This window comes from Anas platyrhynchos, chromosome 11, assembly GCF_047663525.1.
Source record: "Anas platyrhynchos isolate ZD024472 breed Pekin duck chromosome 11, IASCAAS_PekinDuck_T2T, whole genome shotgun sequence".
Lineage (NCBI taxonomy): Eukaryota > Metazoa > Chordata > Aves > Anseriformes > Anatidae > Anas > Anas platyrhynchos.
The window spans coordinates 8,513,460-8,541,337 of NC_092597.1; the positions used below are offsets into that span (position 1 = coordinate 8,513,460).

The 27,878-nt window shown below is 38.2% G+C and overlaps 3 protein-coding genes across 7 annotated transcripts; all 3 read right to left on the reverse strand.

Moving 5' to 3' along the window:
• Positions 1 to 618: 618 nt before the first annotated feature.
• On the reverse strand, positions 619 to 9,282 carry MAPDA (N6-Methyl-AMP deaminase). Of its 4 annotated transcripts, none has more exons than XM_027467133.2 (10): positions 9,152 to 9,282; positions 7,382 to 7,512; positions 6,888 to 6,948; positions 6,033 to 6,120; positions 5,390 to 5,471; positions 4,406 to 4,532; positions 3,627 to 3,707; positions 2,554 to 2,692; positions 2,080 to 2,180; positions 619 to 1,554 (listed from the first exon to the last, which is right to left on the reverse strand). In XM_027467133.2, the coding sequence occupies exons 2-10, from the start codon at positions 7,468 to 7,470 to the stop codon at positions 1,363 to 1,365; spliced, it is 960 nt and encodes a 319-aa protein (XP_027322934.1). In that variant the 5' UTR covers positions 7,471 to 7,512; positions 9,152 to 9,282; the 3' UTR covers positions 619 to 1,362. The 4 variants fall into 4 exon arrangements, with proteins under 4 accessions (XP_027322934.1, XP_027322933.1, XP_071899738.1 ...); XM_027467132.3 differs by lacking the exon at positions 9,152 to 9,282 and adding an exon at positions 8,465 to 9,117; XM_072043637.1 differs by lacking the exon at positions 9,152 to 9,282 and adding an exon at positions 8,175 to 8,432.
• Positions 9,263 to 13,850, reverse strand: TM2D3 (TM2 domain containing 3). 2 transcript variants are annotated; one of them, XM_027467135.3, is made up of 6 exons: positions 13,692 to 13,850; positions 13,154 to 13,252; positions 12,203 to 12,360; positions 11,445 to 11,619; positions 10,799 to 10,874; positions 9,263 to 9,620 (listed from the first exon to the last, which is right to left on the reverse strand). In XM_027467135.3, exons 1-6 carry the CDS (start codon positions 13,774 to 13,776, stop codon positions 9,455 to 9,457), a joined length of 759 nt encoding a protein of 252 aa, XP_027322936.1. In that variant the 5' UTR covers positions 13,777 to 13,850; the 3' UTR covers positions 9,263 to 9,454. The 2 variants fall into 2 exon arrangements, with proteins under 2 accessions (XP_027322936.1, XP_027322937.1); XM_027467136.3 differs by having other exon boundaries at positions 13,154 to 13,249; positions 13,692 to 13,837.
• A 1,143-nt stretch (positions 13,851 to 14,993) lies between these two features.
• On the reverse strand, positions 14,994 to 27,761 carry TARS3 (threonyl-tRNA synthetase 3). The gene is made up of 19 exons (XM_027467118.3): positions 27,465 to 27,761; positions 27,083 to 27,172; positions 26,070 to 26,254; positions 25,614 to 25,737; positions 24,350 to 24,471; positions 23,393 to 23,510; positions 22,682 to 22,746; positions 22,257 to 22,335; positions 21,230 to 21,376; positions 20,959 to 21,057; positions 20,426 to 20,592; positions 19,745 to 19,907; positions 18,932 to 19,069; positions 18,625 to 18,702; positions 18,423 to 18,523; positions 17,819 to 17,923; positions 16,964 to 17,036; positions 16,133 to 16,247; positions 14,994 to 16,009 (listed from the first exon to the last, which is right to left on the reverse strand). The coding sequence occupies exons 1-19, from the start codon at positions 27,708 to 27,710 to the stop codon at positions 15,861 to 15,863; spliced, it is 2,364 nt and encodes a 787-aa protein (XP_027322919.2). The 5' UTR covers positions 27,711 to 27,761; the 3' UTR covers positions 14,994 to 15,860.
• Between the last annotated feature and the right edge of the window lie 117 nt (positions 27,762 to 27,878).

The window sequence follows — 27,878 nt, forward strand, 5'->3', positions numbered from 1 at the left end:
TAACTGTAGTAATGCACAGAAACCTATGTACAGAAATCCATCAGTTCTGCATGTAATTCTGTAGCCACCCAAACACATTTCTGTTCATTTCCTTTCACTTTACAGAACAGAATCCTCTGAGTTGTCTCCTGACTTCCATTACTGGCAGAGACATTATAAATACTGTTATATGCAAGAGGTTTTTTTTTTGGCCTTGGTCTTTTTTGTTAAATCAGCACCACATCTGCAAGTATCTCAGCAACAGGTAAGTACATGTAGCCTTCAGAAGAGTGATTCCCTAACTCCGTATTACATACAACAGCCTTGTTTCACTGTATATCCAGAACACTGTACCTTTTCTTGGGATACTTCCTACACTAACCAGGAATATATAGCATTATGTACCATTGCGTGCTGTTGTTAATATCTACTTCGATATCTCGGTATAAAATAGATATACAGATGCATACAGACACACAGCAAAACCTTCCACTACCTGAACTAATGAGCACCCTCTGCTGTCAGAACAAAAACGGTGCCACAGGGAAGAGCAAGACTGCCTGGGAGCTCACAAAGTCCTGCAGCAGGTTACACAAGCTTCTGTCACGCAGACACATTTGAATTAGTTTTGAAAACATGCAGGTTCAAAGTATTTTTATTACCCTTTACAAGAAACAAATAGAAATTCTAAAAAGTATTTCAAGAATTAGACCATTTGCCCCAAGGACGTCACAATTTGCTGAGGCTTTGTCTAACTACTATCAATACTGACTGCACCGGTGGGCAAAACCTCATATAGTAGACAAGCCACAGCAGGTTTCAGTTATACATATACTGCAATAAAAGCAAATGCAATGTTAAATTCCCTTTAGACAAATGTTTAATTCTCCCTGAGGTTGTTTGTTTTCACACGCAATCAATTGCTTAAAACTTCTGCTTAAAAACAATACAAAAAACAAATCCACACACCACATATCCAAACTGCCTGGCATAACGTTACCAACAGATAGCTTTTAAACCCTAACAACCATGCCTTTACCTTATTCTGAGTCTTAAATGTTTCTGGTACGACGACATATTCCAATTAACTTTTGTTGTTATTCTGCTTTGAATGTCATGTCAAATGGATAAAAAAACACCTGATGACACATTTGGGACTTTCATCACTAATTGAGGGCTCTTCCCAACTATGAAAGGACACTTACTTTTGTACTCACTAACAAAGGATGCATGTCTGTGTTCTTTTTGCAAAGGCATGATTTATGGAACGGATTTCTAAGCCTGAAGTATGAAAAAAGCCAAAGCCAAGGATTTCTCTTTTTTTTTTCTTTAAAAAAAAAAAAAAAAGGTTATTAACTAAGCTAAATTAGAACAACAGTTTGATTAACTAAACAGAGTTGGCTTCAATTTCCACCACTGTTCCCTTAGTTTTGATTTGACTTCACTTGAAGCAAAGATATAGTTGATTGATTCATAGGAAAGATCCCACATCTGCGATCGAGTCAGATTAAATGTTTTTGCAACCAGCTCGTATTCTTGCGATAGATCTGTTGCAAATACGCCTTTATCATCGGTCTAGAGTTGAATTGAAAGAAACAAACAAAAAGGTCAAATTAGTTTTTCTACATCAAGAAGGGTTTTGCCCACACATTACAAACCCTTTTCACCTTGCTATTTTGACATTGCCCTCCAGTTCTTTCAATCATTGGTTATTATTTCATATGTTATTTGCCCTATTTTCACTCAAAATCATTCAACACAATTAATACCTATGTAAGCACAAGCTTAAAAGCAAGTGTTGGACCAATATGTTTAAGTGAAGTCTATCAGTATATAAACAGTTAAGATGGTCACTCAGTATATTGCTGATGTTATTATTAAATTTTCTCTATATGGATCAATATTAAGAACTTCCATTTGTACTAGAAGCATTTCTCAAACAGAACATTACAACTTGCTGTAAGCAGATTATTTGCTGCCACAACTCAAATTTTTAGTAAGCTCTGAACCAGAAAAGGAGATATACTTCTCCACTTTCACACCAGTTTTGCTCTTGGTATAAATACAAGGTTAAAATAAAATAAAAAAAAAAGAACTTACACAGAGCACTGCAGGGTGGCCCATGTTGTACCAGTATCCAAAATGGTGTTTCTCACAGGAAGGTACTGTCTGAGTTTTGATGTTTGATGTCATGCAAAGTTCTAAGGGAAAACAAAACAAAACAAAACAAACAAACAAACAAAAAAAACATAAGGATATATGTCAGAAGAAATTATAGGTTTTTGACACAATAATAGACTTGCTTCTATCCCTAAATGAAAATTAAAATCAACTATTGTTGTTATAGTTGTTGTTTCCTTTTTATTTGAGACATCATTTGCCACCACAAATACATCAAAAATGCAAGTGTCACCAGTATACTTGCACAGGTAGTTCTCTCACATGCACTGCCACGTTAATTGTTTCCTACGTCAAAGCTGATCACAGACAAATCGGAGTTACTTAGATCAGCAGTAAGCACGACATTTTGAAGTCCAGAGATTACCAAGTAATTTCTTAATGTTTTTTTCTTACCAATAGGTATACGATTCTGTCTAACAAGTGGCACTAATTCTTCTGCACCGGTTGTTGCAGAGTTGAGAAATGTTCCATGTCCAATTCTGTCAGGAGGCAGGCCCAGGAGAACTTTAGTTTCCTCTTCTTGATTTGGAATCTGGTGAGGATATATTTTACATTCTGTCAATGCAGCATAAAATAGCATATTAAATAACTACAACCGAGTCGAAGTTCTATTTTCAAAGCATATCTGATTTAAAGGAAAATGTTAATCAGAGTAAAAATATGCATTGCTACCCTCTAAAGAAAGAACAAGTGCATGAAAGTGACTTCCAAGGTTGAATTATAAAACAAAGAAGCCATCACCAAGCCTATTGGAGTTTAAGAAGCGTTTGGACTGTGCACTTAGTCACATGGTCTGAATTTCTGGGTTGACCTGTGTGGTGCCCGGAGTTGGGCTCGATGATCCTTGTGGGTCCCTTCCAACTCGGCATATTCTATGGTTCTATAATTTTAAAAGGGTATGTAGCAGAAAATCACTATTTGAAACTCTGAAGTACCTACATTTGGAGGCCTCAAACTGCATATATAGATATAAAGAGATGTGTGACAACATATATCATGTCTAATTTTCTGAAGAAATTAAAATGGTTTCAGTGTTTATCAGTCTCAGAGTAAATTTTAGCCACCAATTCACCACACTATATGGAGAAGTTCAACTCCTTCTACTGATATAAACAGAGCAAACAGGAAAGTAAAATTTTACTCATAAAACTGCATGACTTTTACTATACATGCCTTCTAATAAAATACTAGGAAAAGAACATGGAATCTCCTGGAGTATTTCTAATTTTCAAATTCACACCTGCCTCCACTCCACTAGGTATAACACAGTAAGAAACAGTTCTCATTCACAAATGATTGTTGAAGATTCGTTTTCTTTTGTTTTCTTTTGTCAAAAATGCCCCAAACTAGGGGGCACCAGTTTTTCATGAGAATTCAAAACCCACAGAAGTTCATGTTAGCTTCATCACTTTTTTTTTTTTTTAAATAGGAATTACAGAGAATTAAAATAGATAAAAAACTTTTACCTCTGAAAGATGTAATGCCAACTTTAGACCTGCTTTTTTTGCTTCTGAGAGGGGTTCCAAAAAATCTTGACCACGTCCTGCCTTGAAGACAAAAACACATCATCATTCTACATCTTGTTCTACAGAACTCCTCTAGTTATATGATTTAAAAGCTAGCAACGTGAAAAAATAATTCAAATACAGCTACATGGAATTATTTTTCTTTTGTTGTTATTCCATTTTTGACTGCAGCACATCAGATAACGTTCTGCTATATGGGCACAATTTAGTCAAATTGGCCAAACATCTGTAATTCAGATGATGCCCACCAGTGAGTGCTAAGTCAACTGTCTTGATTTTGACACTGGTTCCATAACTGCCACCTATAGGTATTTCATTTCAATTTGACAGCTATCCTCAAATATATTTTTTTTTTTTTGCAAAGAGTATATGTTGCATCTAAACAAAGTTTATACTAATGTCAACTTGAAATAGTATTTCATTTACTTCAACACAGTCAATCTGCAGCTACAATTTACTAACAGACACTTGCCAGATAAATGCTGCTTTTCACAGGCTCTTTTTTCAGTGTTAAAGTCTACAAATCCTTTGTTTAGGGATTCTTTCTCCCATACAGCAACAGGGATTAACCTGGTATCAGAACTATGAGCGAGTCAATCAAACTAGTAACAAACATAGGACAAATACTTAAATGAACAAAGTATTTTTGGAACTGCTTGCTGTTACACAATATTAAATATTTATCTTTAAGGACAGATCAAAACAAAACAAAAACTTACAGTTGGATCACCACTGAGATCAAGTCCTACTACAACTCCATCAGTGGAAAGAAGGAATTCTTCAGCAAGCTTAACAGTCTGCTTAGCAACTGCTGGGCCACCTCTTCTGTTTATTGCTATTAATAATCTAGGAGATAAGCGTACATGTCCAGTAAAACACAAGTTAGATTGTAAAGAGACCAACAAATCTCATACCAATAAAAATGGCACTTCACTTCCTTCGTGGTTGACTACAGAGAATATTTGTACAGAAACTATTCATGAAGGCACCAAAGTGCAGAGGGATATCGATCAGATCAAGATGTGACCCTGTGAAATGCAGCAGCCATGGTGAGAGGGAGGGCAGGGAACAACACATTGCTCTTTTACACCCTGCAGCATCAGGTGAACAACCTCTCAGAAAGGCACACAGGAAAAATGAAAAATCTTCAGCTTACACAAATACATCTATTTGCTTGCTACTGAAAAAGTAAGAGAGCCATGCAGATTCCTTGCCCATAAGCAACCACTGATATCTTCTAAAACCTTTCTGTTCATTTTAACTACCTCTCCTTTACTGCAGGTTGCTTGTGCAGCTAATCCAACAAAAATCTTGCAATGAATGTAGGCCCTGAAAAAGACTATTTAATGCAATTTCCTTCTAAAACACGGCTCCTGAAAACATTGCAGAGAATGGACAGTGTTAGAACTGAAAAGTTGCATTTACTTTTATTCTCTAGAAGTAAAAAGAAAGTTTTAAAAAAAAACACTGGTTTCCATATGAATTATCTGTTTCCATTCCATTTTACAGGTGACTTTCTGTAAAAAAGCTTTTATTAGTCAAATTGTATGCTAATAAAAATTATTAACAGAAATCACTAAACTTAATCTAGTTTAGACACTATTTTCTTTTCTATACTGATTTGTAAACCTCTCTGCAAACCATGACTGAGTATCAGACTAAACAAAACCTTGAAACAGAGGCACTCCGTGTACTTTATTTACCTTACATCTATATCCAAGCCTTCTTCTTTACACTGCTTTATACCCTCAAGTACAGTTTCAACATACATCCTTTTGGTCATACCTACAAACACATGTACACATTTGGAATCAACATTTTTGAATTAATTTTATTATGCTGCAGATCCAACTCTCTAGTTTCATTTTGCATCTTTTATTTTACTCCATAGTTTTCTAATTTACATAGTCCTAATTCAATTTCTAAATATAGTTTAACTTGGAACATATATTTGGATTAAGCCCCCTCCTAAGGATCTAGGAAAATAACTTATTAATGTAGCAATAGGACTCCTCTTGTGCATTTCTGTTAAATTGTATACAAAAGAAAATAAAAGATGGAGAAATAGAATAAAATATATTAGCTATTAAACATATTAGCACACTCAGATGTCACAGTGAAGTGAATAACCCAAATTCTTGGATAATGGAATTATAACCAACAAGTCTTCGTCCCTGAAAATCTAATAGTGAAGTAACATGTTTTTACTTCACTAAATCTTCGCTTTCATATTTAAAATATTTTTTCTTGAACCAACTGAATTTGACTTGCCTTGTTATTAGCAGAATCTTAAGTAAGTCTTACAGTACTTCAGACTTAAAAATTAAAAACTAGAACAGACTGTACCTGTGGACTTTTCTTCTCTAGGAGTGCTCCTTAATTCCAGATACTTGACACCATCATCAGCAAATTCTTTAATAACATCTTTAGTTATCTGAGTAAGAAACAGTATATTCAACAACATGAAAGTAACCCTTATAATTGTTTATATTCTCTTTTACAACAGAAGGACCTACTTATCTTTTGGTGTGAAACACTTACAAAAGATCAGGCCCCATGTGTTTCCAGCATTCTCTGTCCCTGAAAATACTACCCATGATAGATACCTTCAGTTCCCTCAGACACTAGAGAGAGTTATAACAAATGAGAATTTCCATGTCCGAACAAGAACACTCCTTAGCTGGCACACTCATAACCCCTCTCACAGCTACTGCATCGTTCTCAAAATTTAACAGGCTGCCTAGAAGTCCTTTTACAGGAGGAAAAAAGACGACACTACACCACTTTCTTCTCTGTTGTGATCCCACAACCACTCTTCCTGTCAATATTGTAATCCATGGTAAACATCCTGGTTACATAGTCTTGGTATGTAACAAGCCAAAGAAGATGAAGGAAAGTATGGTAAATCGAAGCTTTGTTAATGATGAGCAGACATCCCATTTTTACGACACTAGCCGTCTAACCATCTGAGTGCTAATAATGACCACCATACTGGAAGCTCACTACTTTTAAAAAATACCAAACTGAAAGGTTATATACAATCCTGTATTTCAAAATTAATGTGTCTTACACTAGTAAATTTGACTTCCAATTGAAGGGAACAATGTTGATACTGTTACTTGGAACCCAATGTTGTTAAACCAAACAATTTTGACTTTGCATATTGCTTGTTTGTTTGAAGCTAAGTCTTAATTAGCTTACCAGTAAAATATCTTCAGCCCTAGTGGTTATCTGATAGATGATCTGAAACATCTGAAAACATCTAAAATAAAAAGTTAAAAAATAAACATTGAACAGAAAAATGAGTATTGATAGAAAAAAAGACACCTATATCTTGAAAACATACTCAGTGTTCAATTAACCAACTTGTAGCTTAAATTACATGTTGAATTTTCCTTCAAAGGACAATCAAGACGATCTTAAATGCAATTTTTGATTGTAGAAAGTAACAGTACTTTAGCAAGAGAAAATACTGACATAAGATTTACATTTTGTTCGCAAACGTGTTTGTAAAAAGTGATCTAAAGTCACCTCTTAGATAGATACAACTAGAAAAAAATCAAACAGATCTTACCATAATACGACTCCAATACATATTTTCTGCAGTCAGTATACAAGGCCATATAGTTCTGTTTTCAATTGAATTAAAAGACACTTGGTAAATGTTCATCTCTCACACACACATATCTACTCACTCATCTAAGGTTCTTTTCTTCCCTTTGTCGATCATAGTCATTCCGTTCTGGATCTGAAGGTATGGTTTCTGGGCCATAAGTTTCTTCATTGTGGCAGAACTGATACAGCCGTTCAAATGAGCATGAAGTTCCTGGGGGGGAAATACACTATGGGTTTGTTTCTTTTAAGTGAAAAGTACGGCTTCTACACCTTGTTTGTGTTAGCGTTCTTGTATCTTACACTACTGTTTCACTCCAAGTTGGAAAATAACAATTATCTCCACGTTTGGCTAACAGCTGCTTCCTCTCACTTTCACGTGCACAAGAACAACTAGGACTCTCATGTTGTCACTCGGAGGGCTGTTAGCACTGATCTCACCAGGTGCACAGCTAGCTTAGGAAAGAGCTCTCCAGCTAATTGCAGCTAATCTGCTCAACTATTTTTTTTTCTCAATACTTTGAAGCCTTAACTCACAGCAGAAATCCAGCAAGATGCAGTCTCAACCCATTAATGGCACCTGGACTAATTGCCCTCCACTGCCCGAGACTGATTTCTGCCTTTCTCTTGTCAGCCTGACTGACAGATCCAAACCCCAGACCCTCAGCTGCATCCCTCACTTGATCTCTGCTCCTCCTTATGATCTCTGGGCACCTGATGTACAGCAGTTCCCCAGTGCCCTCCCAACTTGTTCCAAACCCGCCTGCCCCGTTACACGCACCCACCCGGCATCCTGCCCTTCTCAGGGGGTAAGAACTTGGTGAAACGTTTCCCCAAGGTTTGGAACGGCAAGCATGTCGAAAACCTAACTCTTACAAGATTCAATTTCGGCTTTTTTAAGATGTTACATTTCAGCTGGCTGAAGGCAGGCACCGCGCGGTTCAGCCCCGGCGCAGCCCCAGCAGCGCCCTGACGGGGAGGCGCGGCTGCGGCCGATAGCGGGGCCGGTAGCGGGGCGCCCCCGGCGCTGAGGCCTTATCGCCCCTGAAGGAACCGGCGAAACTCGGAGGGCGTGAGGGAAGGAAAGGCTCTGGGGGCCCGGGGCAGCAGGGAAGGGCTGCCCGGTGAGGGACCCCACCCGCCGCCCCCCGGGGCCCGGCGCTCACCACTTTGGGCAGCTCGCGGTAGAAGCGCAGCTCCCGCTCCCGCTCCCGCTCCCCGGCGGCCGCCATGGCAGCGCGGTGCCCGGGGGCGGTGTCAGGGCGGCCGCCCGCCCCCGGCAGGAGGCGAGTCCCCAAGAACGAGGCGGAGGCGAGGAGCCGCGGCGGCCGCACTTTATTCCCCACACAAGCGACAAGAGGCGGCGGAGGGCCGGGAGCACCCCACAGCCCCGGCCCTGCCCCTGGTACCGGGCCCCCAGCGCGGCGCTAGGGGCCTGAACTGCAGTACATGGTTATATCCACCCCCCCACACACCCCTTAATTGTTTTTGTAATTAACTTGCAGGTTTGCTAGCACAAGGATAACAGTACCTTTCGGTCGAGCCCAACCTAAATACAGACATCTTGGCATAATCCTAAAAGGTATCTTAATTAGTTCATATTTAGATCTTAGTGCAATCTAATCCTATAGCCCCACAGTTTTCAGTCAAGTCACTAAGCCAATGTCTTGCTATGCCCCAAAACAGAGATGAAGATCACAAAACATGGTGCTGTACAGACTGCTAGAGAACCTTAGGCAAATAAATTATCCTTCCACAAATACAAAAAAATACATATATTACTGACATGTTTAAGGAAGTCAAACTCAGGGATACAACATGAAGTAAACAACTCAATATTCAAGGTAGCTTACATTTGGTTTGATGCTTGACAGACCATCCAAGCTCAATAGTGCAGAATCCAGCTAGCTGATCAACTTTTTTCATAGAAAAATAACATGTCCATAAAAGAAGGGAAATGAATGTCAGCTTAGTGATCCACTCTTTTATTTTACCTTAGTAAAGGCAAACTAAGTACAGATACTGTACGTTAAAATATATGCACATAAAAAGAACAGCTGTTCTTTGTTCTAACTCAACGGCACGAATTTCTACGTTCTTCTCCTTGGAGCCTTTTCCCAGCAATTACTCCTCTCTGAAACATGCTGCATCTACATTTAAATGTAAAGAGAACCATCTGCAGGTCCCACATAGCCCACACCAATGAGTAGCACATCAATGAGTGTCCATATTCCGAGTCCACCAAAGCTGAAGAGTTTTCCCAGACCTTCCCGCCACTGGCCCAAATAGAAACGATCGGCTCCAAATCCACCAAGGGTGATGCTATAGGAATGAAAACAGGGTTTAATGATTTTTAGCTGAACTCAATTTTTGTGATACACTTTCTTCTCTGTACTTTTTTCTGTTGCACCTTTCTGATCAGCCTGCAAACTGATTATAGTTTTGTTTTATATTGTGCAAGAAACTTATTTTTTTGTACAAAAAGAGATGAGTCACTGAGTAAGCTTTTGGATAAAAAAACATTCTTAGCCAATTACTATTATCCAGAGACTTAAGTTTGTCATTCATGACAAGCAATAACAACCAAAATTCTCAAACAAAAATCTGTCTCTCTACTTTTCTAACCTGGCAGAAACTTAAAAAACAAACAAACAAGCTACAGAAACACGGAACCAAATGGTGCACTCAGCCCCATGCAGTATTCATGCAGCTTTTGATTTCTCCACCTGGTGGTAGAGTTAACAGCTCTTGCTATAAAGGAAAGTGTGTTAGATCACATTCTTAATCAGAGTGTTATTATATCTTTGTCTTGGGAAATACACGCTCTTACTACCTAATTTATCATTTCTGAAGTACTAAAACTTAATGAAAAAGGTAGCATGACCAAAGAACTTCATTTACTTTCAAATCATTATTGTAGTGCTCTAATGGCTTAATACATCAAAAATCACCTAAACAGCTTATTTCAAAACTGCTGCACTGGTCTCTTCCCTAATAATTTCAAAATGCAACGCAACAATCTTCCCTTTTAAAGCATTTCTAGCTGTAACACTTTGTAAAGAAGTCTTAAGTGTAATTACATTAACAAATGTAATATTACAAAGGGGTGGAAACATCCGAAGTGTACATAATTTTCTGAGCATTTATACCTCATTTGACATCATACAGAATAAAAGAACACACTACTCAGAAAAAAAGAATCATTTGTGAACCCTAAGAAGCATTTGCACATGCACTGGAGAAAGTACATTAGATCCAGAAACAGGGTAAAAAAAAAGTTTTCTTTCAAGCTCTACTTACTTAAGACAGCATCTATTGTAAATGAAATCTACTGGCATTATATGCCTCCAAACCCTAAACCAGACTATATTATGTATGGGGTACTCAGTACACCATTAAAAACACCCACTGAGCAGAAAAGCAGACTGAAGATTTTATACACAGTATGTTTACAACAATACACATTTAAACTTTTAAGTTCTCTAGAAGTTCTTTTGTACCTTAGTGCCAAGGCAGTAGACCACTTATAACCTCCAGTCCAATTGCAATAGAGCATCTTTGGAAAGACTCGATTACCTAAACATTAGAAAACGTTCAAACATTAATGCAACATACAGAGATCACACAATGAGCAAGAACACGACATGTGAAGCAAAAGCTTACTGTATTTCTCTAACAGGAGCCTAAAAGGGTTGACACTAATTGAAATAAGCACTGTTAAAAATGCCTATACTCCACAGTCCTCTGTTCCATCAATCTTTCTCTCACACCAGAGAACATGCAAGATAATTGAACAAATAAACAGGAAACACTTAACTACCTGGGGGAAATCAGCATGACATTTTTAATTGTCCTGCTGAGACATTTGAAATGGCTTCTATTAATGTTGTCCAAATTAGTTTGATTCATAGAAGTAGACAAAAATAAAATAGACCTATTTTCTCTCACGTGAAAGTATACAATCAGTCATAAAAAAAACATTTACAATTAGGTGTCACTTTTAAAAGGAAGAATTAAAATGTAACTATAGAAAAAATACAGCAAGCTACTGTAACTGCTATAAACAACCACTGTGTTGACCTGCTATAAAAATGTTAAAACATTTTAGCAAACAAACTTTACAAAATCTTCTTTAGCCTGCCTTACCTAAGCAATGAATGTGATCCAGCACCGTACAAGTGGCATTGTATCGCTGTCGTGGACAAGAAACCGTCATGCAGTTTGTAGAATTGGTACATACATAATCTGTTGTTGCAAGCTGCCAGCAAAACTGGCACGTCATGTTAATTGTAAAGTTCTCCTGCTCGTGGTTATTCTGATCCTACAGAAGGACAATATTATCACTTCATTAATAATACAAAAAGGTCAGCATTCAATATCAAATGGCATTTCATAGACAGACATTTTGGGCAAAATGGCGGTTACTCGCTCTTTAATACCTCAGTGTTCCACAGAAAATCAACATGAGAAAGCTGACAAAGAGGTATTCAGCACAGTTTTAGTATTATTACTTCCTCTAATTTAACCAAAGCTGCTGACAAATAGCTTGTTCTCACTTGCTGTCTCATCCTCAAATCAGTTTGTACCTTTGATTTAGCCTCCCCATTCTCAAAATAGTTCAGTTTTCATTGGTCAGTAAGCTCATTTTACTCAATCATGTGGCTGCATGGCAAAAACATCCAATGCAAGAAACACAACCCAGAGAAGGAGAGATCTGCCTCTCCATCAGCAGCCTGTAGTTGGATCAGATTAAATGTATTTCAAAACTATGAACCTGCCTATGTAAGAATTCAGCAACCCCTTTAAAAAATAATATATTTTTTAAAGTTATTTACATGTTTGACAACTTGCCACACTTGAATTAAATTACTGAAAATTGTGTTTAAAAGTAATAGGTTACTTACAACACAATGAACATGTGGCTTGACTTTGCAATCAAAAGTGGCTGGCTTCCCATACACACAAGAATAGTTTGTGTTACACGTCATACAGTCTGGTGGCAATCTACTGCAAAGTCCGTTACTAGGACAATTACTCACATAAGATGGAATTTCTGTACTTTCTGAAAGGTAAAATACGTTAATAAAATTAAAAAAAAAAATAAATATATATATATAGTCTCTCTACATACACACACATACACACACTGACACTGCGCACAAGGTTTTCCTTATGATACAGTGACCAGAATCCAAGTTATCCATGGAACACAGCAGAGCAACCTGCAAGGATCTTGAGAAGCTCTGCGCAGGACAGCACAGCAACACCGTACGATACAATACCAGAATGGTGCTTAACATGGGTTAACACAGAGTGCCTTTTGGCCTGTAATCCTCAGCAGAAATAATCAGTTTTGGCATAGATACAGGTCCCTTTGGTTCAGGACTAAATTAACTGTTTGCTCTTTGTATGTGTTCATACAACCACCTCTTAAACTGTTTTCTGGCTCAAACAGTATTACCTAGATGTTCTCTTCAATGGTTTACAAAAATTGTAGTTACATTGGATGTAGTTACATAGGACAGTAACAACTTCTTGCAGAATGTGCAAGTCTTTCAAGAACTTCTACCATCCAAAGTGAATGTAGAACACACGAACCACAGTAACAGTGTAACTGACCATTTTCTACCTGTAATATTTTATATGAACAATCTAATTATATCATCCGAATCAGTTGTTAATGACATTTAAAAGTAATTCTTGATGTGTTAACACTACAATGTCTTTGATTCATGTGAAAGCGTGCACAGGTTTCTCAGGCAGAATCCAAGGACTTTAGTACTGGACTCCAGACTCAGAGGAAGAAGGCTCACAGAAGGAAAAAAAAAAAAAAAAGCAATATCATAACATTGTACCTGTCGTCTTAAAATTGGGAATATTTGTACTTGTTGAAGTAAGACTCTTTGCAAATGTTGATTGGGGCTGTGAATGCTTCGTGGTCATCAAAGATCCTGCTAAAAAAAAAAAAAAATGATATTTTTAGAATGACATCCGTCAGAAACAGCTTGATTTCAGCACACAGGTTCCATAACACAATGCAAAATGTAAGGACAATGAAAACACGTAAGAATACTGTTTCATATTTTACAGCTCGCAGGACATTCACGTTCAGACGAGCACTGGAGCCGATTCTCCCCCTTGGCCGAGCCGCGTTATTTCAGCCCAGCCCCATCCCCCGGCCCCACACACCGCACAGCGCCTGCCTCACACCGCCCTGGGGCGCACCGAGCCTGGCGCAGTGCCGGGGAACGAAGCCTTCTCCCCCTCACCCTTCACGGCAGGTACCGCCGCCCTGCCCCGCTGCCCCCCGCTTTCCCCCCGGTTCCCCCCGGGAGGCCACCGCACCCTCCCCGGCTCGCCCCGGGGACAAGGCGGTGCCGGGGCCAGGCTCACCGCGGCCGGCGAGGCCGTAGAGCTGCGCCACCAGGAGCGCCAGGCCGCCGAGCCGCCGCAGGGCGCGCACCGCCAGCGCCGCCATCTTGTCTGCACCGCCTCCCCTCACGGCCCGGCCCTGCCCGCCGCGGGGCGGGGACGGGGCGAGGCCGAGGCGGGAACGGCTGAGGGGGCAGCGAGGCCGCCCGAGAGCCCCCCCCCCGGCACCGCCTCTGTGAGGGGGATGAGCTCGGAGGGGCAGCGGGGCGCTGGGAGGTCGTGCCCGACCGTGGTACGAGACTGGAGCAAATGGCACAGGGAGGGGGCAGCCCCGCAGGCAGCCGCAGTTGACCGTGGCCTCCAAGTAGCGGCCCGCCCTCGGAGCCTGGGAAAGGGGTCAAAAAAACAGCACAGGAAGAAGCTGCTGACCAAAAGTGGGCCCGCAGGACCAAAAATAAATAAATAAATAACAAAGATTTCACGCAGTCTGTTACCAGATCCACCATCTCCCCTTCTCAGAGGGCAGGGGAAGGGCATTAAAAAAAAAAATAAAAGAGCAGCTTCCTTTTTACTATTCCTTCTTTCAGTACTATACTCGTCCCAAATTTTATTCATCAAGATCCTGATGATGAGACTGCCTCTCTTTCCCCTCCCTTTGCCTACCTGTGCTTTTCTCTCCCCGTCACCCTGCAGAACACGGATTTATCACTCCCTTTAAGTTACAACCTTCAGTGACCTCTGCCACTGCTGCAGTGCCTCTGGAAGCTGAGATGCCTACCACATAAATAAACTTGTGCTAAGAAGGATTATATTTAAAAATCCCAGAAATTCACTTAAAAAAAAAAAAAAGTTTTAATTCTAGAGTCTAAACACATCTTACTTTATGTATGGTAAACAAAACCTGAGATTTTACACCCAAAAATATATTGTTAAAAATGGTACCCCACATTATGGAGTTGAACAGAAAGCTTTCCCAGCACTTCTTCCTTCGATTTTTTTTTTCTTAAAGTTGGTGATAATCAGTTGGCAAAAATTGACTCACAAGACTAACACCATACCAAAAATAGGCCCATTGAACATAAGTCTGCACAAGTGGCAGGCAAAAGGGAAACAGTAGATTTGTATCTGTAGGACATCTGTGTATCAAACTACCTTCTGTTTCATTTCAGTGATATGGGAATCATTAACTGCAGTTGTATACTTCCCATCACTGAGTAACACTGAGCAAGATCTCAGCCTTGTTGCTAAGAAAGGGCATATAAAAGTGAAAAAAATAATGGTTAAAACTCAGTTCTAGAAAAAAGACTCCATTGGTTGCACCACTAACTTTAAGTCATTTATAAGCATAAACAATTAAGTCAGATAAATATAATCAATTTATATTCCATCATACTTAAAATGGAAACAATGAACATTATGTCACCCATACCTTTTTAGTACTCAGTATCCCAAGCAAGCACAGCAATAAATTACATACAAAGGTTTTCTGAAGGTGAATTTAGTGGTGTTTTTTTTTTTCTTTCTTTCTTGTTTTTAAGGAGCCAAACCAACAGCAAACACAGGCAAAAATAAAGCACTTTGCACACACAGATAGAGTGGTTAATTCAACTTCATTCTTGGCAATCACATTTATAGCAAAACAGCCCACCAGCTCATTCAGTGCCTTCTTTCACTGAGATTTTCAACAGAGATGCAGAGATTTTCAGCAGAGAAGCTATTTTCCTCCTACTCCAAAAATACATATTTGACATAATTTGGAGTTAGAAAAAAAGTGAAACCCAAGGGTGAAGCTTTGGATTTCAGGCCACATCAGTTAGGCAACTGCTATGTGACTGAGGTAGTTCAGCAGCAGTAGCAGCAGCCAGTACATTTCCCTGCCTCCTGTTGCTTGAATTAGTGTACCTCTGATTCATTTACACAGTCAAATCAACATATTTTAACAGAAGTGTAAGACTTCTATAAGAAAAACCTCTGCAACTAGCTCAAATTGGAATCCCACATCATTGTTAAGAATTACCAGTTGCATTTATACTCTCATGCTATTTTTCAAGCACCAACATTGCTACATTTCCTTGTTTTGTGCACCCATTAGCTGCAAATTCTTTCAGATGAGCATTACTGCTGCAAAGGAGGAAAGCAACACTATTTCACATGGGCAGCTAATATATATATTTTTTCCTAACAGCAACGTTAGAATTCTTCTTCTGCATTTGGAATATGTGAATTCTTGAATTTCTTGAGTTTTTCAATAGCAGAAGATACTGAAATTTCTCCATGAACCTTGTTGTCTCTTGTTCTCACATTGACGGCATTATTTGCTTTCTCCTTTTCTCCAACCACTGCAAAACACATCAAAAACAATATTAAACTGACAACTTACTTTACAAAGTAAAGTCTAGGCAAACTCTATACTCAACATTAAAACTTAAATGATATTCAGAAACGTAAGATACTGAAGTTACCTAAGATAAAGTTGTATTGAGCCAGCTGTGCATTTCTAATTTTCTTGTTTAACGTGCAGCTCTGATCTAGATCCACATCTGACATAAATCCTGCTTCAAAAAACTCACTGCACACCTAAAAAAAATAAAATTACTTTAACATTAGGGTATATTCTACAACATGATCTTGTACATACTCTAATCCTTCCAATAAATCACAGAAATGCATAATTTGGCTGTTATGAACAGCTGTTTTAATGAAGTCAATTACGTTTTTTGAAGAAAACTGCACACACCCTTAAGGGCGTGACAAGACCTCAAGGCTTAACCATTCCTTGTTAGAGGAAATACAATGTAATACCCATATCAAACATTTGCTAATCTCCTCAGGTAGTTACACTGCTGAACGCCAAAAATGTATACTCAGTCACAGAAAGAAGAAAAGGAGAAAGGTGAAGGAAGAAAACCATTTATGCTTGCACTAAAAGAAAATGGGGGAGGAGGGGCAAGTAGAAAGTAACTCTGCTCAAATATAATGTAGTCAAGAGTATAGACACTAGGAATATATCTACCTCTACATTAAGCAGGTATTTTGTTATAGAACTATTTGTTAGAACGTAAAGAATGTAGCACAGAGTATTTTTTCCCATAACTAGTTATGAATTATGTAACAGTAACAGAACCCCAAATATTTAGTTATATTTCCCTTTCTCAGGTTGAAGCAAGTTTTAGAGGGTTCAGAAAAATTCACCCCCAAATGACTTCCATATTATTAAAGCATTCACTCTTTGTTCTAGGACAGCTATTTAAGGAGCTATTAAAATTGCTTGCTACAAAAGGCTCTACTCTCACCTGCTGTGCATACTCCTCAGAAGTAGGTCCCACAGGCACAACCATGACCTGCCGTGGAGACAGCCAGAACGGCCTGGCAAGCATGACAAAAAAATATCAAATGTCTATTTTACATTTTCATTCATATCCACAGAAATGTTGCCCAATATATATATATTTTTTTTTCATCAAAATATTTATTCAAGTTAAGGATGTTGTATAAAGTTACCTTCATAATTGCCAATTCATATCAAATAGAAAATAAATTGATTCCAGTGAAATGACATAGGCAGAACTTTGACCTTCTGTTCACTTTTTGATTTCACAATTTTAAACAAAATTCCAAATTTTCACATAATTTTCACTTTTATTTTTTATATAACTTTATAGCGCTAGGTGGACAGTCTCTGTGTTTGAAAGTGAGAATTCACTCTTCCTTAATCATTCGATCCATTAATGAAGAGAGAGCTTTAGAGCTAATTCAAGATGAAGTAGAACAACTTACTAATGAAAAAATTCCTCGGCATACCTAGGCTAATTTATGCCTGTATAAGTAACTACCTTACATATACTTAGCATTTTCCCAGTACAACAGTATGGCTTCTGAGGACAAAGGAACAAGTAAAATGAAAAAAACAAACATGTGCAATTGCAATTGTTATCTCATAAAACTGAATTTCTAACCATGAGCTATTAATAGAACAATACACAATTCTGACTATAAAATTAGACTTCTTTTCTTGTTATCTTCCCTAATTTTGAGAAAACCTGAGGGAAATCGTTCTGCATTATTATAATTTATGGGACATTAGGGAGGATCTAAATTTTCTAGCAATGCTGTTAAACATTTCTTAGAACTGCATTTGTGCCACATACCATTTCCCTCCATAGTTTTCTGCTAGAATAGCTATCATCCTCTCCACAGATCCCAGAATAGCTCTGTGAATGATCACTGGTCTTTTCTTATCGTCGCCATCTTTACTGAAAAAGAATAACCAAAATTCAAAAACATATTTCTCTTAGATCATGCACACACAATCCTAATTCTTTTGATTCTACTACTCATGGAAAAAGAAAGCTAGTGATTTATACTAGGCAAAACTTGCCATTTTCATTAATAACATACTTCAAGTAACCTAGGCTTCTAAAGGAATACTCAATAATCACAGTGACTTAAATAATCATGCCTGTAGCTACTGGAATGGGTTCCTAAGTTTTAAAAGGAGACACGTTACTAGGCTGAAAGTGAGTACTGAGCCATATGATCAGTTGTCTTGATAACTGGTAGACAAGACAGATCACCAAATTTTCCTAAAACCAATGGCATTTACAATTAAAGTGAGCTATCGTTACACCACTATACTGTGGAAAAACGTTCAAGTTCATGATTTAGTCCTTTCACAGATGTTTCCCCTAATAAACCACACAGGGTACTTAGATGCAGACAATTAGTTTGAAGATAAGTAGCTTAACCACTCACCCAACATAAGTAAGATTAAATCGAATGGGTAGTTGGAAGTCAAGCTGGATAGTAGCGCATTGATGGTATCTGCCAATAGCATCTTTAATTTTAATATCAATCTGTGAAACAAATTACCACAGTTACCTGATGCAGTTTGTCTACGTGTTGTCTGTATTCTTGTCCATCCCCCAGAGTCGTATTAAAATACTGATTCACTAACCTTAGGACCATAAAATGCTCCGTCTCCTGGATTCAACGACCACGGTGCTGCAAAGTTATTCAAGCTGTTTTGAAGTTGCTAATCATAAAAACGAAAGATTTATTAACAACCAAACAAAACAAATAACACCACACTGCCTACGTGTTTTATAGTTTTCCAACATGCATTTCTATTAAGTACAATATTCAGCATCTGATTTATACCAATTCATTGTCCAACATGAAAACTTAAATATCTACTTCTATCCACTTTTGCAAACGTTCATATTAAATGATGTTTTGTTTTTGTTTTTTAAAGTATTAATTACCTTTTCAGCATGATCCCAAATCTCTAAATCTCCTAGGTATTTTTCTGGTCTTGTTGAAAGATGCAGTTGAAAGGTAAAGCCAAAGACAGCATAAACTGACTTCAGGAAATCTAGACAGCCCTTAATTTCCTCTTCAATCTTAAATGTAAGCAAAATAAAGTAGTTTAAAATTAAAATGCAGAAAAAAACCTTTTATTTACATTTATGTACATTAATATATAATTGGATTTGCTGAATTCTGTATAATCAGAGTAAGAAGCTATTGAATAAAAATGATCACATATGAAAATTACATCCTACAAACCAAACCAAAGTAAGAGAAAACTGAGGTAATTCGGTTTGAAAGCAGGCACAGGGAAGTATTATTTTTGTTAGGCTCAGGCTTCCAGAGACAAATTGTATGATCTGGGATTTCACTGAGAATTAAATACTTATTCAACAATTTATTGAACAATTGCCATACTATGACAAGTAAAACATGATCAGCAGCTGTTTTGGTTTTGGAAGCAGGGGGGAAGATGAGGGAAGGAGAAGATTTTACATTTTGTGTTTTTATTTGCCCAATATATATTTCTCACGGGAAAAAAAAATATACATATATATGCATTATATATATAAGATTAAGAAGGAAACACCTAAACCTAACAAAAATATCAAATGCAGCATTATGTTATAAAACAGAAATGATTCAACTGGAGTGAAAATACTTAGGGAGTCTTTGGTGAATTTGGGAGATACTTTGGGGATTTTTACTCTTTTATGTCTATCTCTGTTGGAGAGGTGGGATAACTTGTTTGTTTGTTTTGTTTTTACCTGCTCTATTGTGCAAAAGATGTGAGCATCATCTTGTTGGAAGCGCCTTACACGAGTCAAGCCACTTAAAGTCCCAGAGAGTTCATTTCGATGAAGAACTCCAAAATCTGCAAGTCTAAGAGGCATTTCCCTCCATGACCGTGGGCGATGGGCAAACATCAAGCTAGAAGGAACACAACAGAGCCTTGCTTTTACCTTTCTTAAAGAAGACTTAAGAAAATACAGAAACTAATGATCAATATACATAGTATTTACACTTTTTAGCATTTATTCATTCAGGTTATCCTCATCAAAAAAGACAGGCAAATGGAGAAAGAAAGGTACTTTGAAAGTCTTGCTAAAGACCACCTAGAAAAAGAAGTGAGAATAAAATCACAATTTGTTCATCTATACCTGCTTTTGACACACCATATCCCGTGTCTCTCTCTAACCAACATAATTTGTATTTGCTACTGGTACAGACTAGTATTATCACACACACACCTAGCTCATTTCGTATAGACCTTCCTACAAGAATTTTATTTGGTGACACTGTCAGGGAGCTCTCTGGACTTCCTAGTTGCTTAGTAATCTACTGCATACACAGGTAACAACATGTATTGATGCTCCATTTGATTTCCCCTCAGCCCCACAAGGGATAAACCCAGCGAAGTAAGAAGGTTTTCAAATCAAAGTACTAACCAATGTCCTGGGCAGTTCATCGGTTTAAGGGCAAAAGTTTCCTTCTCTATCTCAAAAGAGAACATATTTTCACTATAGTGCTGCCAGTGCCCAGAAGCTTCCCAGAGTTTACTGTTGAAGATATTTGGAGATACAACTTCAGTAAAATTACGCCTACGATATTCCTCCTATAAAACAAATACAACATTTAAAAGATGATACAGCTTTCTACAAGCAAAAAGTAGATTAAAGAAATCAGGTGTATTTTTTTTTTTTTTTAACTGTTTTCTTTAGATGGCTGTTTACTGGAAAAGTAAATGACTACTGCACATGTAGGTTTTACACCTCTGCAAAAAGCACGTTAGGTAAGAATGCTTTCCTATGTCCTGTTTCAGAAAAATGTTTGAGCTGTAAAATCTTAGGGAAAATCTGGCGTATGTTTACATACATAGATGTGTCTCTTTCCGAGGACAGCTCGGTATTATGAACAGCTTATCACTTAAGATGAACAATCAGCATTTAACTTGTTTGAAATTAAATCTGTATATACTTACTCGTATGAAATCTGTGAGTGTGTTATAAAGAAAGGCACCCCTGGGGAGGAAAAAGCAGCTTCCAGGACTCAAGTCATGAAAGAAGAAGAGTTCTTGGTCCTATGTGAAAACAAAACAGAGTTCTGTAACACTTTAGATATATCTCCAGTAGTTAACTGCAGAAAATGACTATTTCACACACTGAGACTTTATTCACAAAAATGAAAGATTACAGCAGCAAGATGATTTCTAGTAGTTTACAAACTCTCAGCAACAGAAATAAATAGTGTACCTTTCCAATTTTCCTATGATCCCGGTTTTTAGCTTCTTCTTGGAATTTTTCCCATTCCTTCATCATTTTATTATCAGGGAAGGATATTCCATAAATTCTCTGCAGAGTTTCCATGTCAGCTTTTCCTTCCCAATACGTAGAGGAATTCTGATGGACAAAACCCATCATTTAAGATATGCAATATATTATCTCAGCAAAAGGAGGAATAAACACTAATGCATTCAAATCCTACGCTTCTTAACTTGGGAAGAGAATTATACGCAGTCAACCAGCAGATATTTGTATTAGAGATACTTCCAATGCCTTTTAGTCAGCATACCTAATGCAGAAAGCATGAACAAGCGTCACTGGTCAGGTCATACTCATTCTACTTAGATATCATATTTTAACTAGCATCATGTCATGTTTTATTATCTCATATTTTATCTTCTAAAAAAATGACACAAAAGCCAGCACTTACGTTCAAAACATAATCCAAAAGGGGAATACGAACAACAAAATGAAAATAACTCTCTCACAGTTACATCCTAGCTGTCTGACAGTCCAACACCAAACCCCTATAACTCACGAGTTCCGTAGATTTGAGTTAGAAAGCCAGCAGCAGCAAATATGATGAATGTTCCCAGGAGGTCCGTCTAACAACACTACCGAAATTAGCATTTGCAAGTAATTGAAACTACATACTTCCTGCCAGCACTGCCATTTTTAAACAGCAGCACTTAACAGCCTGCCAGTGCCCACTTTGCCTCCTGTACCTGAAAGACTTCATCTTACAAGGTCAAAATACTATTCCTTTAATTTTATATTGATTTTATTTTATATTGATTTATCATTAAAATACAATGGTGCTGAAGATACTAACAGCCATAAAGCAGCACTGCCACATTAGCTTTGCCACATTTTCAGAATAAGCAAAGCAAACAATACAAAAGGACATCGGCATAATCACATCAGGAAAAATATATAAATAAATCAACTGACCAACTTACTGTAGCTAAGATTTTAAACACGACTAATTGAAACTTACCTTAAATATTTTAAGGGCCTTAATTTTTCCAGTGTGTCTCACATGTGGACCCCTGCAGAGATCGATCAGTGGACCACATCTATATATCAAAAAAATGTGTTTATTTCAAAACAGCACGTTTGAAAATGCAGTCACTAATGACATCCAGTGATTCAATTTCAGTGGTAACTTATTTTAATCTTTTTATTGCTAAGGCAAGCAGTGAGAGGCAGATTTGCTATTTGCCCACCAGTGGAGACCTGATCTGTTCTAGCAGAGAAGGAAATGATTTAAATTTCTGTAAATAAGAATATTATTTGTAAAGTTCTAATTATGCAAGTATAGAAATTGAAAAAGAGAAAACAATTTATTCTCCTCTCAATTTAAATACAATATATTTAACTTTATACATTTTTTCTAATACCTTTTTAATTTATTTTGTTTACCTGTATACTGTGGTAGTTGGTGTGTTCACCTTCTCATTAAGTATACGACACTTAAACTTGTTATACTGTGTGGGGAAACATAAGAAGTCAGAACAACATTATAACAGCTACTAGAACTCTATTCTAAAATGATGTATTAATAAAGCAAACACATCAGTAAAAGACGATCACAACTAAAAAGCCACATAATCACATACATATATGCAAACATTCAACATCCTTTCAGAAGAGTTATTAAAAAAGGGCAAAGAGACCAAATACCTTAATTGCCCTGACAGCATGTTAAACATAGGAATTAGCACCTGAACACCTCAAAGCACTTTTGAGAGTCAATTAAAACACAGTACAGTGAGACTGGTAATATTCACCCTACAGAAATTGAGGACTATGTACCAAAGCTTTCTTTTGATTCATCTCTGCAAAATAACCAGAATGAACGTACTCCTTTTGAGTATAAATCACTCCATAATCTCATTGAGCTTAAGGTGTCTTTTTTTTTTTTTTTTTTTTTTGCAACAATAAATTGTTTTATTATTGCTTTAAAACCTCCTGAACACTTGAGAAGAATAGGAGAAGGGCAAAAGAATGTTACAGTTTTAATTTGTTTCACCAGAGAGGTAGTATTCTGATGAGTTAGTCAAATGCAGTATTTATAAAAGTTACATTTTAAAATATCGTTGTACCAGAATCACAGCTATTCTGAAGATTTACCTTAAACATGTCTAATAGGATCTCCTTTTTGACTTCCAGCCTTTCAAAAGCCTGTTTCTCTTTTATGATGTTTTTACAGCGGTTCTCTAGTGCTGGGAATTCAGTACTGGATACACCTCTAAACAAACAGAGGAAGGCAAAACAAATACAAGTTAATTATTTTGATATTCACATCATACAAGTGACCACTTTACAGTGGTCTCATTTGAAAAACACGGGGTATGTTGTCATTTGCCATAATATTGTCTTAGCTTATTATAATTAACTGTACTTTTAGACACTGGCCTCCAAAACACAAACAGTATCACCCTGAACTATCTCACTGAAATCAACCCAAAATAGTCTTTGACTTGTTTAAATGTCTGGAAGACCATTTAGGTTCAAGTATATATGATTTAAGGGAAGAAAAAAAAGGCTAAGCCCTACTGGAAGAGCTAGTTTATCAGCTGATGCAGATTTAACATTCTCCCTGACTACAGGGAGATAAACCAGGAAAAAACAGAATTGTAAAGCTGCACACAAGGATTAGACAAGCAGTAAACACCAATATGAGATACGTGCATACGTGCCATTTCTACAAGTGCCTATGTCACATTTAAACCAAAATCACATGGTTCTTCAAGGAAGCTGTCTCTCATGAGCTTGAGGAAGTTTTACTCACAAACTCTACATTTTTTTCACAGAGCACTCAACAACTGCAAGTCTTAAGGAGTAGGTGTCCGAACACCGCTCTTGAATTTAAATATATACGCAAACATACAGATCTGTACACTGTCTCTCCCTTTATACACCACACACCCCTGTACCACGAAAAGGGCTAACCTGTCTGTTTTAAATCATACTAGAAACACGTGATTTTACTTTTAATATGCAGAAACATTATGGAGTAAAAAAAACAACAACAACTTTAGTACAGAGCTTCAATACTGAGTATTAAAGTTCTTAGTGATTTTTTACCTATCTTCAATGTACATGTCATAGTAAAATCCATTCTCGATTGGTGGTCCATAGCACAAGCAGCCCCCGTAATAACCTTCCATGGCCTCTCCAAGAATATGAGCGCTTGAATGCCAATAAACCTGCAAATAAAATCAGATGATCACGGGGTCATTGGCACTATATTGTTAAAAACAAAAACCAAAACAGAAGCATGGCTGCAGACAGGAAAAACACTGGAATCAATGCTATTTAAATTCTGTGAGAATTACACTAATTTTCTGTTCTCATTTTTAACTATGCTAAATGTTTATTAGACATTTATTAGTGTAATAATTTCTACTTCAACCATACACTGGCAGCTGTTGCATTAAAACCCCATCTTATTTCAGACTGAAACATGATTATACCTCTATACAACTCAGTCACTGTACTAAATGTATTTTGTTCATTTACAAGTTATTTTCTGGTCAGTTAAGTCTATGCAGTATTAACCACATCCAAAGCAATATAGCCAATTAAGTTGCTGCTGTTTACATATAATGTATTTATTGACATGACTGTAAACCACATTATGTGTAATGTCAAAAGATGGGAGTCAAAAACTCCATAGATCAGTAACTGTCTTATGCTCTAACTCCCTACGAATTCAGAGCACTTAATAGCCTTAGACTCATAAAATGCCTTGAGTAAACTTAATCATATGAATAATTTTTTGATAGAATGAAGTCTAATTATAGTGCAGTAAGATAAGTACAGGGTAGCATCTGAAACCCACAAAAAATCCTGGGCATGTCACTAAGCATATTTGTAATTTAATTGACCAAGATACGCCTACTTAAGTTTCTAATAAACACTGCCAAATCATGGAGGTATACATTTCATTTATGACTCAAATGGGATATTGGACAATTTTTAGAAAACTCTCAGACAACCTCAATGTTGCCTTCAGTGTCTGATCTTCAAAAACACTCAAAACAGAGAACACGCATCTCTAACTATTTCAAGTTAGCAGACAGATCTAGATATTATGTACAAAATCTGAATCTCAGTTGAGAAATAACCTATTTATGTACAAGAGAAAAGAAACAAACAGTAAGATTTGTTTCACCTACAGATTACAAGTAATTTATATTTAATCATCTTTATCAAATCATGGCAAACATGACTTCAATAGTTTTTTGGATATTTTTAATTCAAGATTAAAAAAACATTTTAATTCAAGATTAAAAAACCACTGTTTTTCACTTGATTAAAAGAGTAAGTGTTTACAATGTTTACGTACAGCTTGTGCTTCTTCATTATCAAACATCAGCAGCTCCAGAGTACAGTCTCCCTCCAGTGGACGATCCAGGTCCCACAGTTCACCATTCACTTTGGCTATGACTGCATTTGAAGCCAACCCTTGACTAAGGAACACAAATGAGGACAACATTTTTAGGTTCAAATTTACAAAAACGGTTATGTTTCTAAACCTTACAAGACCCCGCCCAAATCTTGAAGCACCTAAAAGTCTTGATTTTTTTTAATTTTTTGTTTTTAACATTTTGCTACTCTTAAAGCATAAACATTTGAGGACTTGAGATTTCGTTCAACTATTTTCAGTGCTGGAGATCTACTCTGAAGTTTCTGCAGTTAGCCAGTAACTCACAAACCTTTACACATCTCTTAATTTCTAGCAGTCTCACTAATTGCCGTGTTTCTCACACCAAAAGCACAACTCATTCAACCCGGAAGTTACCTGATTCCTACAGCTAATTGGTATGGTGTGGTTTTCCATGATTCCCCTTCCACCGTCTTTCCATCTGTCAAAATAATTTTGATGGGTTTGCTCTGGTTGGCTGCTCTGTAAGCTAGCAGAGCATCATGTTCTTTCTTCAGTGCTTCATAAAGCTTCAGTCTGTCTTCTATGAAGCTTGGCTCATGCTGTAGTTATAACAAATAAATGAAATCATATACAGTAGTCAAAAATTACTTGCTAGAGAAATTGAACAAAGTGGTCCACAGCCCCAATAAATTCTTAGAGGTTCCAGCTGAGACCAGAATTCAATGTACTAGAATTTACACAAACATGCAGCAAAGTGTTTGTAAGTAACTATACAGAGGATAGTCACATCCAGCTTGCTGTTTTATAGCGACTTTCCAATATTCCAATGCACCTTCATCCATCTGGGCCTAAATGGCTTTCTTTGTAAGCTTGACCTCAAAGGGAAGCCCATATTCCTACACAAGTTTTTTCTGGTTGACAACACGGGGAGTTTGGGTCATTCCAATGAGACCTCACTTCTGCCAGTCCTTGCAGAGCATCAACTCCAAGTAACTCAGGATAGTTCAGGGGAAGTTTCCATTAATGTAATAAACATTTCACAATTAATCTAGCATAAAGTGAATTAAGATCTATCAAACTACAGCTACTGCTGCCAACACCCTCTTTCAGTCAGTCACTGTGCACACTGTTTAACTATTTGAGAAACGCCGCTCTCTTTAGGAAGCACGGGATCCTGACCCTTTTTTCCCAGAAGCCTACATACTGTTGTTACATTAAAAGTAGAGGTCTAGGGATGCACGATGAGCTTTGTAGGCAATACATTTCTTTTCAATACACAAGCTGTAGAAAGCCTTCTTCCCAAAACCTGGGATTTCAAAATACAGCAAAGTATTTCAGATTTCAATCTCTTTCCTGAACCTAGCCAAATACTCCTCCTTTAATTATGAGATATTTAATAATAATAATAATAAAAATAAACCACTTACATCACTCCTGCATCCACTGACTTCATTTTTCTTCTTCTCTTCCTCTTTATTTTGACTCAGAGCAACAGGCGGACTTCCACTGGAGACTTTCTAAAAACAGTAACATTGAGTAAATCACTGTGCTTTTGAGCCTTTCCGCAGCAATCCCTGAAGCACAACAACCCCGGTGCGCCCAGCAGCAGGCCCCAAAGCCCCTTCCAGCCCGTGAGGGGCCGTGCCCGAGCACTCGGGGATGCCACTTGGAGCACACCACGAAGGCTGCGACCCCCTGAGGGGCTGGGCGCTGAGGGGCCGCCCTCCAACACCCCGTTCTCACCATTCCTCCCTCACCCCTCACTCTTCACCCCCCGGTGCTCCCGGCCCGGCGCGCCCCGAGCGCTACCTCGCCGCCAGCCGGGGGCTCCGCCGGCGCTGCCCTGGCCAGCTCGGCCGCCAGGCTGCGGCGCAGGTGGAGGAGTCGGTACCGCAGCTTCTCGTTCTCGGCCCTCAGCCGCTCCACCTCGGGGCTGCAGCCGGCGGCCGAGCGCGGCGCCCCCGTCTCCTTCAAGCGGCCGACCTCCGCCGCCAGCCAGCGCAGCTCCTGCTCCTGCCGCCACAGCCGCCGCGCCGCCGCCTCGGCCGCCGCCATCTTGCGCGGCGGGACCCGGCTGCTGCTGCCTCCCCGCCCCGCAACGCCCCACACGGGCGGGCCCGGCCCGGCCCCCGGAGCTGCCCTGAGGTGGTCAAATAAAATAACCGGTGCCAGAGGTTATTGCGGGGGGATGCTTCCTGTTTAAGGCCAATTCTGGTGAGCGTT